At 38.6% G+C, this 13153-nt stretch overlaps 1 protein-coding gene across 4 annotated transcripts in view; it reads right to left on the bottom strand.

Annotated features, from left to right (window-relative positions):
- The window catches only part of LOC110158673 (MAP7 domain-containing protein 2-like), a 50091-nt gene that overhangs the window by 11330 nt on the left and 25608 nt on the right, over window positions 1–13153 (bottom strand). For all 4 annotated transcript variants that reach the window (XM_055151133.1, XM_055151136.1, XM_055151137.1 and 1 more), the window contains exons 5-11: window positions 9017–9100; window positions 7930–8021; window positions 7033–7097; window positions 5821–6017; window positions 4688–4826; window positions 3338–3518; window positions 1494–1598 (exon numbers count right to left, since the gene is read on the bottom strand). In XM_055151133.1, coding sequence (XP_055007108.1) covers window positions 1494–1598; window positions 3338–3518; window positions 4688–4826; window positions 5821–6017; window positions 7033–7097; window positions 7930–8021; window positions 9017–9100 — 863 coding nt within the window. The remainder of the gene's footprint in view (window positions 1–1493; window positions 1599–3337; window positions 3519–4687; window positions 4827–5820; window positions 6018–7032; window positions 7098–7929; window positions 8022–9016; window positions 9101–13153) is intronic.

Below are 13153 nucleotides of genomic sequence, written 5' to 3'. Positions count from 1 at the left end.
TCGGCAAAACACCTCCTCCTCTTCCACTTCACACTTTGCAGGAAACTCTCTCATCTGTCGCTATAAACTCACTATAACCTCCTCAAACCAGCTCCGTTCCTCTGCTCTCTGTCTCTCATCTTATCAGTAATCTGCAGATAAAACACTCATTCATAATACCGAAAGAGTTGTGTTAAAGCCTTTTTCTTTTTAGCTATTTCTAAATCACTCACGCACAAGTCACATTCATATCAGGCAATCTGGGTGAAGTGGGGGCAGATAACATGAGATTACTCTTCTTTCTGCTCCTTTTCATTCATTTCTTGTCTGTTTAATACGGATGTAACAAGAACCAAAATATCGTGATATCGTATCGTCAAAAGTCTCACAATAATATCATGGGCTGTCATAATATATCGAATTACAAGTTTCTTTGTTTAAATGCATGGTTTTGTGGTAGCAACAGCTTATAAACATAGGGAACTACATATCCCATGATTCATTTCTGTGCAGACAACATGAAGAGATATGTTTTTTACTCAAATTCTTGGGATTATGATGGATATAATTCACAGCAAAATCTTGTCAAGGTATTTTAAAAGCAAAAAAGTGTCCCATCTACAATTATATTCTTCTCTCCAAAATATCACAATAAATATCGTACAGTGAGATGTATATCGTGATAATATCGTACCAAGAGATTTGGATATTGTTACCTAATCCCTAATGTTTAATATTAGGACACTGTTAATGTCTTTTTATTAGGGCTTTGTACCATTTAGAAGTTGCCAGTGACGATACATACCTTGATACAAAGGCCATGATACGATACTTATCTCTATTCAGTGCACTTTCAGTTCGGTATGATATATTTCAAATCGATTCGATACAGTTCAATAAAAAATAAAGGCTAAATCATGGCTGTGATACTAAAAGTCTTTGTTAAACCACTTCTTATGCAAAGTTAATAAGAAACACAAACATTTTAATCATCAAAAATGTCAAATGTGTCACATAAACTAGTTTCTTTCCTCTAAACAAACAACAAAACTCTAGCACTGTAACAAAATAATTTAGTAAACTATATCAAAAAATACTCTTGGTGATATATTGATACAGCAGCCCATGATATCGATACTGTATCATCACATTAAACGATATGATGTATTGATATTTCAATATTTTTGTACACCCCTACCTAAGCGTTTTTATACTTTATGAATGAAATAAACACAAATAAATGAAGTGTTTGCCCAAGGACACAGCAAAATTTTCCACTGTGCCGCCTGTTAATCTATACAATCCAAGAATGATCCAGGTCGGTCTTGCTTAGCGTCCTACATCAGACGAGACTGGGCGTTGACAAAATGACAGAGTGTTGTGTCATTATCATGTGTGGAGTGAATAGATAATGACTCCAGTGTGTCTTTGAGAGGCTTGATAATGTCGTCACGTGTAAATCAGATGTAAGGCCTCGTTTGTCATTTTAAATGTGTCCACTGACTTAGACTGACCTTCTTCCTCTGCTGTCTCTCCTGCTCCTCCTGGATGTGCAGCTGTTCTCGCTCCTGTCTCTTTCGCTCGGCCTCTTTCTGAGCGCGAAGGAACGCCTCCTCTCTCTGAAAACAACATTCGCAAACAAGATTAATGTGGTCAGTTGAGACTTTACGGAGCTTTTGGACACAGTGGCTCACAAAATGGCAATAAAGAACAGGTAAAGCAGCATTAAAGCGAAAAAATGAATAGCAAAATGGTCAGATAAATGGTGAAGGGTCACATTTATATAGCACTTCTCTACCTTTAAAGAGAAGGTATTTTACTTCTATGGGGCATTAACTGGTAACACATGACACATTTAGATCATCATGTTTCTTTTATTGTGTTGAAAATGCTACAGTATATTCACCAAAAACAACGTATTAACAACATTTAAGGCTGAGTTCCACCCCGTCCAGAAAGACATTGGAGCTACAGCGGTCCAATGTCTTTCTGGACAGGGTGGAACTCAGCCTCGTCAAAGAGTTTAAATACCTGGGACTGACGTTGGACCCGACATTGACATGTAAGAAACACATTAAGTGCCTTACAAAAACTTAGTGAATTTTAGACAAATAAGATCTTTAATGACTCTATATGCGGCACAAATGTTTTTACACTCCATGATTGTGTCTCATATAGATTGTTGCATAACCACATGGTCACTCGGTGCTGACACAACACTCAAACCCATCAAATCAGTTTTTTAAAAAGCCATAAAAATATTGGACAAGAAACCACTCTCATTTCACCACTGTACTATTTTACATAAGTACAATCTGCTTAATTTTAATAATTTTGTTGATTTTAAATATGGATGTTTTATCTATAAAGATTTGTATGGACTTGCCCTGCCTCCGTTACAGGATTTTATTAAAGTAAAGACCGTCAGTGGGATGGGAACTAGGGTCACAGTCCGAGCGAACTGTGAGCTTCCACACAGACGCACCACATTCGGACAAAGTGTGTCTCAGTCAGAGGCACAAAACTTTGGAACAGTCTGCCACTATCAATAAGAGAAACTCCAACACTGGCCACTTTCAAATCCTACTTGAAACAGTGGCTAAAGGAAAACCAAACTTGTGGACACTTTTAGTGTATAACTGTCACTTGTTTTTGTTTTTTCTCTTAAATTTGTGGTGTTACCTGCCTACAGATGGAAATGAGCACTATCACAACACAACTACTGCACATCGCATCAAGTTTGTGAAGTTGTAGTGTATAATTTTATATCATGCTTTTGTATATTTATGGAGCATTGTTGTGTGGGAGCATGGGTGATGTAGGATTGCAAAGAATTGTATTGCTACATGTAAAGAGGGTTTGAATAGGGCCCAGGAGAGATCCCTAGATTACTCAAGCATGCATACATGGCATATAAACCCTCTTCAGGCATGTTTTTGATAAGGGAACAGCGTAATAACTAAAAATTACTCTAAATTTACTCTTTGGGGTATTGTCAAGAGGAAGAAGAGAGACACCAGAGTCAACAATGCAACCTGGGCTTCCATTACACCCGAGCAGTGCAAGTAATGAGTGCACAGAAATGTACTGATATTGTGTTTAAATCTATCATTTTGCATTTTTGTTGATTATATAATATTCAAATTTTCTGAGACATTAAATTCTGGGTGTTCATTAGCAATAATCATAAATATTCACAAAATAAACTGTTGAAATATTTTGCTCTATGTGTCAAGAGTCTATATAATATATGGGTTTGCCTTTCTGATATGAGAGACAAAACATATTAAATTTTTTTTAGATGGACTAGTATATATGCATCTTTCCCATAGACTGCCCCCCTGCTGTGAGTGTGTACCTCTTTATCGAGCTGTTGCTGCATGTCCTTCCATCTCTGCTCCTTCTGTCTCCTCTCCAGGTCCTCTCTCTCTCTCCGCTCCTGTTCACGTCTAACTCGCTCCTCCTCGGCCTCACGCGCCTGTCGCTCCTGTTGCTCCTGTCGCTCCTGACGCCTCCTCTGCTCCTCCTCTGCACGCAGCCTGGACAAGGGACAAAAAAGTTACAAAAAACAACTTGATAATGCCCTGATGACGACTTAGTTGTGAGCTGAAATGTGTTGGTGTAGAGTAACAGACTGTATAAAGAAGTGGACTAAGGGAGTGTGACATCACCTATAGCACTCAGCTCCAGTCAAATTAAGATCACTGAGGCTTGAAGTTTTAGAGCAAATATGGAGCTAGAACCCTGCAGCCGACGCAAAACAGTGCGGTGCGGGACACATTTCGAAAGCTCATTGCGGGCGCAGGCAGGAGCGGGCAGGAGCGAGCAGGAGCGAGCAAATGGGCTAATAAACTGCAGGCCCACAAACTAAATATGAGCGTAAAGTAAAATATACAATTGATTAATGTATGCCTATCACACATAATTTGCATTAATAAAAACATTTTAAGCAGTCTAAATTTGCGGATGAGGTCTAATTTCGTGCACATTTTAGACAATTCCTTTCTGGTTCTCTGTGTTTGATAGAGTTTAAGAAAATGAACGTCCTCATCTTCTGGGATTTGTGGGAGAAAGCGGGACAAAATATCGCAGATGTGGCCGGAAGCGGGAATGAAAATTACAATTCTTTGAGGGCAGAATCGGGACTGCACAATGCGGGTGCGCAGACCTCTATTTGGAGCAGAGTTTCAGATTAGGAAAAGGAATTTATTTACAGACAAAATAGTGAAATAAAAAGACCAGGATCATGTAGAGCGGGTTAATACGAACATTTTAAAACCAAAATGACGAGGCTCACAGCACCAGTTAGAGAGACAAGTGACAATTTTCCAATGTAAAGTCAACTGTAGCCAGAGTTCAGGGAGCGAGAAGTGCCTTGGAACTAGTGGTTCAGCTATGTCTATTTATATATACAGTCTTTGTATGTAACTTATTATTGTTATCATGATACAAAATAATATCAAGATACTAGGAGACATTTTTTTCTTAATCCAGGCCCCCCTCGCCAGAAAAGTGACAAACGTCCACCTATAACTAACACCTTTCTGTAGACTAATGTAAACACTTTCAGATGAGATTGGCTTCCAAACGACCAAAGCATAAAAGAGTCCCAGCCTATTCTCTAGAACGCAAATGGCTCATAACGCCATCTAGTTATTCCGCCCTGAGGCAGTCTGACACAGCAGTGGCATCCATCATTTGCCTGTACCTCTCCTCCTCGAGCCGCTGCTTCTCCTCTTGTTCTTTCTGGATTCGGGCCAAACGTCGTCTTTCGGCCAAAACTCTGGAAGCCTCCTCTGCGTCTGTCGTCCCTCCCACGCTCCGGCCAGTGGGGGTCATCGGAGACTCTGACAGAGGGAAGTAACATATGCAGATAAATAATTGAGAGACGACGAAGATCAATAGCTTCAACATAAAATTTCTTTTGTTCACGTGATCACAGCTTTCAAGAATCCCAATATTTTCAAGATGAGCTATCTAATTTGCTGTTTAATTGTCAGATTACACATTTGTTGACCTGGTTTATGGTTCATAATATCTCTAATTATCTCTATCCACATGAAACAAAAAACTGGCACAAAGTTCAGCATATTTTCTGTTAGTATAAATAGACAAAAGAAAGTGGTGCCATTAATCAACCCCAAAGACGTCATCGTTGTCATTTGAAAGTCATAAGATCACTATGACAAATTTAAGCAGTCAATCCCAAACAAATAATGATAAGATTGAACATTTGTGGATCATAAGTTTGGATATTTCTATAAACTACTAAAGATGTAACATTCACCGAAATATTGTGATAGCAGATCGTCAAAGTTCTCACAATAATATCGTGGACCATCACAATATATCGAATTACAAGTCTCTTTGCTTAAATTAAGAGTTATGCTGCAGCAAAAAAAGACAGCGGGAACTACATAGACCATGATCCTTTGCTCCATTTCAGTGCAGACTACAAGAAGAAATAACTGTTCTAAGCAATTTTAAGTCTTAGTTCTTTGGATTAAGTCTTTTCAAGGCATTTTAAGAGAAAAAAGAAACAGCCTCCACAAAATATCGCAATAAATATCGTACCGTGAGGATCATAACGTTACAATATCGTATCGTGAGACTTGGATATCGTTACACACCTATAAACTACTGAATCTCCCATAGAGTTACTAGAATGTCATGAATGCAACGTGTTCAAATGTAAAAAAGCTGTATTTTGTGTAGATTCAAAAAACAAACCATGGTGTGACAAAGTTTTGGGTCAGTTTTGGTGAAATATTTTGATTTCCAGCAGCTTATGTCCGATGTTTAACCTGTGCAGTATGTTATGTGTTGTCTGTCGTACTGTACCTGCATTGAGCTCTCTGCTGGTGGATTTGGGGATCTTTTTCTCCCCCTCAGTTTTGGTTTTTCGCTCTAAAGTGCTGATGTGACCTTTGACCTCTGTGTCGGGGGTCCCGGGGGTGCTGGCCTTGTGTCGTCGAGGGGAGGGGGGGTACTGACCCGGGGAGCAGGGCGACTGAGGGCGGCTACGGTTTGAACGCACTCTGGAAGAACACAATGACAACGTGATAGAGTTTAGTTCAAGAAAATCTAAGGTAAGGTACACTTTATAGTTCCTATAGACTGTATAAAGAAGTGGACTAAGGGAGCACCCACAGTGTTCAGCTTCAGTCAAATGAAGCTCACTGAGGCTTGCAGTTATAGCAGCAAATTTGAAATCAAGGTCCATATAAGGAATTGAAATTTATTTACAGACAAAATAGTGAAATAAAACACCAAGATCATGTAGAGTGGGTTAATACGAGCATTTTAAGACCAAAATGACGAAGCTCACAGCAGCTGTTACAGAGAGAGGGGAGACCATTTTTTAATGTATAAAGTCAATCGGAGCCAGAGTCGGTGGAGTTGGAAGCACCCCCATGTTCACTTCCTATTGTTATGATGTCCCTGTAAGTGAGGGTGACCAGATTTTCAGAATACAGAAACTGGGACATCCCTGGTTTGGGTCTCTGGTCACATTTTCTTTGTGTTTTGGTGATTTTTAAGCAGCTTTTCTGTATTTTACCAGAACAAATGACAATGTATGCCTCTCTTTACTGTTGGTAGGGATCAGATTGGTCAAAAATAGGCACAGCTGGGATATTTCTTATATAAAACTGGGACAAATCACTGGTTTTGGATAAATCGGCTGGGACAGGGGACACGGGACTCAAAACTGGGATTGTCCCTTGTAAATAAGGACATTTGGTCACACTACCAAGGGAGATCTGGCCTCTCCATCTCCTGATCTTGAGCTAGTCTTGGTCAGGATTACCTTAGCTGGATTTAGCCTATTGTGCATGTTTTGCTTTAAAGGGGAAACCAGACACATGCAAACTCCGCACAGAAAGGCCCAGGAGTCAAACCCAGAACCTTCTTGCTGTGAGATGTGCATTCTAGTCACTCAACCACAGTGCTGACATTGTTTGGTGTGTTTCAACGACTGATTAATTTTGTGTAATCATCGAGTATCTAGTTTCAACACTATGTTTGTATGAACGTGTGACATGAGGTACCTACCGTTTGGGCGTGGCTGGGCCTTTGCTGTTTCCTCTGAAGGATGAACTGCGAGGCGGACCATCGCCCTAAAAACAAAAATAAGAATTGCGTTTTTAAAAATAACAATTTAGGACATAAATTACTCAAGAACAAAAAAACAGTATCCAGTGATCTGAGTTAGGATGAAAATAGTACAGATTTACACAGCTAATTATGAACACAGCTGGTCAAAGTCAAAAACACATCGCAATTAGGGCTGCACAATAGATAGCAATCAAATCGAAATCACAATTTGAAAAAAAAAAAGGTGACAATCCCTGTGCACTGTGTTCAAATGTTCTTCTTTTTCCCCTTGTTTTTTTATTTATTTATTTTTATTTTATTTAAACTTCTTAGTATCCTTAATGGAATAAGGGAAGGAGAAAAAAAAAAAAAAACTAAAAAAAAAAAAAAATCAATACTATCGAACAGAGATACATGAAGTGAAAAAGAAAGCAAATTGTTGTACTGACTGTTGTATTGTCTCTATTTAATTGTTAATAAAAATTTGAATTAAAAAAAATAATAATTTAAATCACAATTTGAGTTAGTGCTACTCTCAAATCACAAATCTGCAGTTGTTTAGATAAGAAAATGCTTTCTTATAGAACAAAATATTAGGTCTTTATATAGAAAATCATATTGTACCAGTAGTTTAGATCTCTACAAATATGTTCTGAAATGCATGGGATTCTTGTTTAACTTTTCCAAAATCGTGCAGCCCTTCTCCCAGTATTCCCATTTTCCCAAACTTGAAAATAATTATGAGTATGTGTTAATCCGGGAGTCATTAATACTGTCGGTCCCAGTGTTAGTTTGATGTGGTGAGATAAGTAACAGCTCTAAATGTGTGATTCATGCGTGAAACCTGAAACAGACCGTGGGAGTCCGAGCTTTCGTCTCCTCTGGAAACGCCGCGATGCTCCTTCGATTTGACAAACTCCGGTGAAGCCTGTGATTGTTTGAGGAAACTGAGAAGGACGAGAAGAAAGGAAGAAGGAGAAGAAGAAGCAGCAGCACAAGAAGAAGAAGGAGGTGAAGGAGAAGAAGGAGCAGATGAAGAAGAAGCAGAAGGAAGAAGCAGAAGGAAGAAGCAGAAGCAGATGAAGCAGAAGAAGAAGCGGAAGCAGAAGGAAGAAGTAGAAGAAGAGGAAGAAGATGCAGAAGTAGCAGATGAAGAAGAAGCAGAAAAAGAAGGAGAAGGAAAAAGAACAAGAAGCAGAAGAAGAAGCAGAAGGAAGAGAAAGCAAAAGGAAGAACAAGAAGAAGCAGAAGAAGGAGATGAAGCAGAAGAAAAGGAAGAAGAAGTAGAAGTAGCAAATGAAGAAGCAAAAGCAACAAAAGGGAGAAGCAGAAGGAGAAGAAGCAGAAGAAGAGGAAGAAGAAGCAGAAGAAGAGTTATAAAATAATTATTATACAGACAACAAAGACAAAAAAAAATCCAAGGGGTTTGAAGGCAAAGAACAAGAGCATCTGTGAATCTGAAAACAAACCTGGGCACTATCTTTATTACCCACAGGTTTCATGATTTAAAAAAATATATATACAGTATTTGCCCATTGCCATAGCGATTAACAATTTACAGGAAGATGAAACCCATAAATTAGTACTGATTTTGCTTTTGAGTTATATCTTCTGGGGCCAGAGTAAACAAGCCTTTTCATATTGCACTTTTCTTCAAGTCATATTATGATTACAATTTCATCATGATTCAAGTAAACTTACCCTACATTGACATTAAGGGGTGATTAAGTAATTTTCTTCTTCTGAAAACTCACACTTGACATTATTAAACCTGCTTCAGTGAATTAAAGAAAGTATAAATGAAAAGACTCTATCCAAATGTAGTGATTTCCAATTTAGGCAGAAGTGCACAAACACATGTTATCGTAGAAAACTTGTATTTAGAGTTATTTCTGTTTATCGTTTGTTTATTTATTTATTAACCTAAAACTGATTTCCTCACCTCTTTCTGGCGAGTGCAGAGCCGCTGAGGAGTTGGACAGCTGCTTGTTCATTGGCTGATCTGAAGGAGTCAGGAAGTCAACAACTACGAAAACAAAAAAGAAGGAAAAGAAAGATTAACATTTCAAAATAAACATGACGCTTTAGCTTTGGTTCAAAACGCAAATATCACAGGAGCCCGTTAACACCAAAACAAACACAAAACACAGACATAAACACGACTAACAGCTCCGATCAATAAAACACGCATGAATTAACCTTGTGATGTAAGACGCACATGCAGTACTGTTATCGGAGGGCGTAACTGCTATCCATGGGTTCCAGAATGATGAAAAATTGATTATTGCCATAGAAATAAACTAATCCAAAATCAAAATATTGTGAATGGTGAAAAATCCTCAAAACACAAAGCTGAAACCCATGAATAGTGATAATTTGCAGTTACATTACAGAGGCACCACCTCCTTATTTGCTTCTAAACATTACTGCTTTGCCTGGAATGTTTCACAGTATGGCATTAAACTGTCAGCATAAATACTATATGGTAACCACCAGTCCAAATTACAAATCAGAACTGTGAAGAACGCACATCTTTCAACACCTGTAATTGAACTGAATAAATGTGAAATAGAAATGTTTAATGCCATATGGAACACTTAAAAAAAGCATTTACGTCACCATGGAGACAAGCAGGTGGTAGGCTCTAAACATGAAAAGTTACAGAGTGCATCTTTAAGTAGTCAAAATGTAAAACTACTACATTTAGACTTGGACTTAGACAAACTTTATTGATCCAAAAGAGAAATTATTTGGACACAGTAGCTCACACAAGAGAAAAAAATACAAATAATTCTAAATAAGCAGAAAAAATAATTATGTAAACGTGAATGTACAAGTCAAAACAGTGCAAAAATGATATAATGATTGACAGGACACAGGGTTTTCCGTTACATAAGGGTGAGCTGTTGTACAGTTGTAGGGAGTATTATCTGTTACATAAGGGTGAGTTGGTGTACAGTTGTAGGGAGTATTATCTGTTACATAAGGGTGAGTTGTTGTACAGTTGTAGGGAGTATTATCTCTTACATAAGGGTGAGTTGTTGTACAGCTGTTGGGAGTAGTGATTAATCGATTAATTGATTGATTAATTGATCATTAAGAATTTCATCAATTACGTTAATTTTAATCGACAAACTGAATGTAGGTTGCTGTGCGTAGCGTGACCAAACAGGGGTCCGTACATGTGTCTCTCTGCACTCAGAAGGAGCGAGCAAACACAAACATTCGGTCAGTCTGCAGCCTAACGAAGCACAAATGCGTATTTAACGATGACTTGTACAAGAAATTCTACGCTTTCCGTTGCGTTCGGGACAGGTGTGAGTCCATGTGCACAGTGAACAAAGCAGCACATATGTTTCGATGTCCAGTGGGAAAAAGTTTTACCAGGTGAGAGTCGCGCAAGTGTCGATGACGAGGACCCACCTCCCACCCCCCGTACGGTGTCCTGGTTTTTTTGACAAACGCAAATATGATCACACTAACCTGTATTCCACTGAGTCATGTCTTTTAATCCAACAGAAGTTGACCGCATCAGCGACACAAGAGCTGTATTTTTATGTTCGCTTAGTTTATGCAAATTAGCGATGTGGTTTCAAGTTTTGTTTCTGTGAGAGTTGCGCAAAACTGAATTAAACACATTATAATGTCAAACGGATTGATGTGGCTCTAGAGTGGTTACGGTTTATATGTCATAAAGTTGAATTTATTTATGCAGATTAGTAGTGCAGATAGTAATAATAATGATGATCATTTTAATATAAAAACGTTAATGATTAATCGATAATCGATCGTTAATTCTTCCGACGATCGATTAAGAAAATTTCATCGAATGCCCATCCCTAGTTGGGAGTATTATCCATTACATAAAGGTGAGTTATTGTACTGTTGTAGGGAGTATTATCCATTACATAAAGGTGAGTTATTGTACTGTTGTAGGGAGTATTATCTGTTACATAAGGGTGAGTTGTTGTACAGCTGTTGGGAGTATTATCTGTTACATAAGGGTGAGTTGTTGTACAGTTGTAGGGAGTATTATCTGTTACATAAGGGTGAGTTGTTGTACAGCTGTTGGGAGAATTATCTGTTACATAAGGGTGAGTTGTTGTACAGTTGTAGGGAGTATTATCCGTTACATAAAGGTGAGTTGTCGGCTGGTTTGTCAGTATTGTCAGGTCCTGATTAACCCAATAATGTCTGTCAATTGACCAATTACACAAACAGCTCTACAATGAAACATTATTGTCCTCGTTTTTCTCTTTTTTCTCTTTTTTCTCTCTTCCACATAATTGGTTTCCAGTTTTTCGACAAAAGACACAAAGGAACGGTGAGTGAAAAAAGGTCCTTGGTCTGTTTACAGAGTTATGTGTGAATGGAGTAAGAGGTTTTACAGATACTTGAGTGAATGCTGAGTATACACGGGTCTTTGCGGCACTGAACACCGAGGAAGAGGAAGAGGAGGAGGAGGAGGCCCGCAGAGCAGCCCTTTGTTCAAATGCAAAAGGGTGGGGCCAAAACCAATAGCCAATAATGAACAATCAATACGTGGGACAAAAATGCAACGAAAAACACACAAAGAAACACACATCAACGGCACATTTACAAACGGGTTGAATGAGAAATGCCTAGTTCAGTCCGTTACAGCGCAGGATGTATTTATATTTTATGACATTTATTCAATATAAGCTGGCAAAACTAATAAAAATCTTAACTGAATTTTATTTTAATGGTCGAAATGTTCAAATCGCAAAAGCTAAAATAAAACGAGAACTAAACATAATGTCTCCATGGGGTATTATTGTGTAAAAAACCTTGTAATTTTCTACCTTTGTTCTCTTAGCAGTTCATATTTTAGTGTTCCAGTAGACGTGTTTAATGTATGCAGTGTGGACTGAATCTTGAGTGAAAAAATATAAATTGCAAGTTTAACCTTAACTGAAATAATTGTGGAAAAAAAACTGCAATGGCGTATTTTATTTAAAAAATTGGTCGACCCATATCACACAGATGGTTATGACTTTACGTGGATGGTTTAAAGGGCCAATTTTACGCTGTTTTCCTCATCACAAACAAACCTGGAGTTGTGTTTTGTTTCATTCGCACATGTTGAACACACAAACTACAATATTTAGGCTGAGTTAGCTTCTCTGAAACAGAAAACACTCTGTTCCAACTTGTGATGTCATGTCAGGAAGAGCTCTCCTGTGTTTTTAAAGTCCACACACCTTCACTAAAGTCATTTGGACGATTTCAGCCCTGGAACTGTCAACTTCTACCATAGACCATATAAAGAAGTGGACTAAAGTGAAGAAGTGGCCATGTCCACACTAATACGTATTCGAGTCGTTTTCGTTGTGGATGCAGTGTTCGTGAACGGCGATCCGATGGAAAACGGCTCCAGAGACGAAACGATCTGGTGCCGCCACCTCCTATGAATTCATCTGAGTACAGATCTGATCTGGCACTGTGTGGATGCCTGAAAACACTGATACACTGATGCAGGTCTATGCACTGCGAAGTAATTCACGGCCAAAATGCTAAGAGGCTAGAATATATGTCCGTTCGTATATACGGTCTGTGTGTATGACCTGCAGACGTATAATATTTGAAAAGTTTAACATGAACCATCTCCAACGCAATAGAAGCACAGAACAGACTCACCATCAGCAGAACACCCCTCTGTCACAGAAAGAACACTCATATTCCACTGTGTCGTGTCCTTTAGTTCGACAGAAGCTGAACCGCATCAGCGCACAATAGCGAGCTGTTTTTTGAGCTCTCAATTTATGCAAATTAACCATCCGGTTTTAAGTTTTGCTTCTGTGAAACATAAATAAATATGCTCAAAGCTGTGTGGACAGGAAGACTTGCGGACACAGAAACGACGTGTCTGGACGCAAATCATTTCTGATACAGTGATACAGTGGTACAGTGATTCATTTCAGTATAAACGTAGCCTAAGTGAGTGTGACGTCACCCACAGCTTTCAGCTCCACTCCAATGAAGCTTGCGTTGCCACGGTTACAGTTAAGCGAATTTGGAGTCATACTCAATATTTGTAAATCCGACTGCGAGTATCATA

The sequence above is a fragment of the Boleophthalmus pectinirostris genome, unplaced genomic scaffold (genome assembly GCF_026225935.1).
Source record: "Boleophthalmus pectinirostris isolate CB_2022bp ecotype Guang Dong unplaced genomic scaffold, ASM2622593v1 HiC_scaffold_15, whole genome shotgun sequence".
NCBI classification, from domain to species: domain Eukaryota; kingdom Metazoa; phylum Chordata; class Actinopteri; order Gobiiformes; family Gobiidae; genus Boleophthalmus; species Boleophthalmus pectinirostris.
Note: the sequence above shows the minus strand (reverse complement) of the source record. Positions and strands in the feature narration are given on the sequence as shown.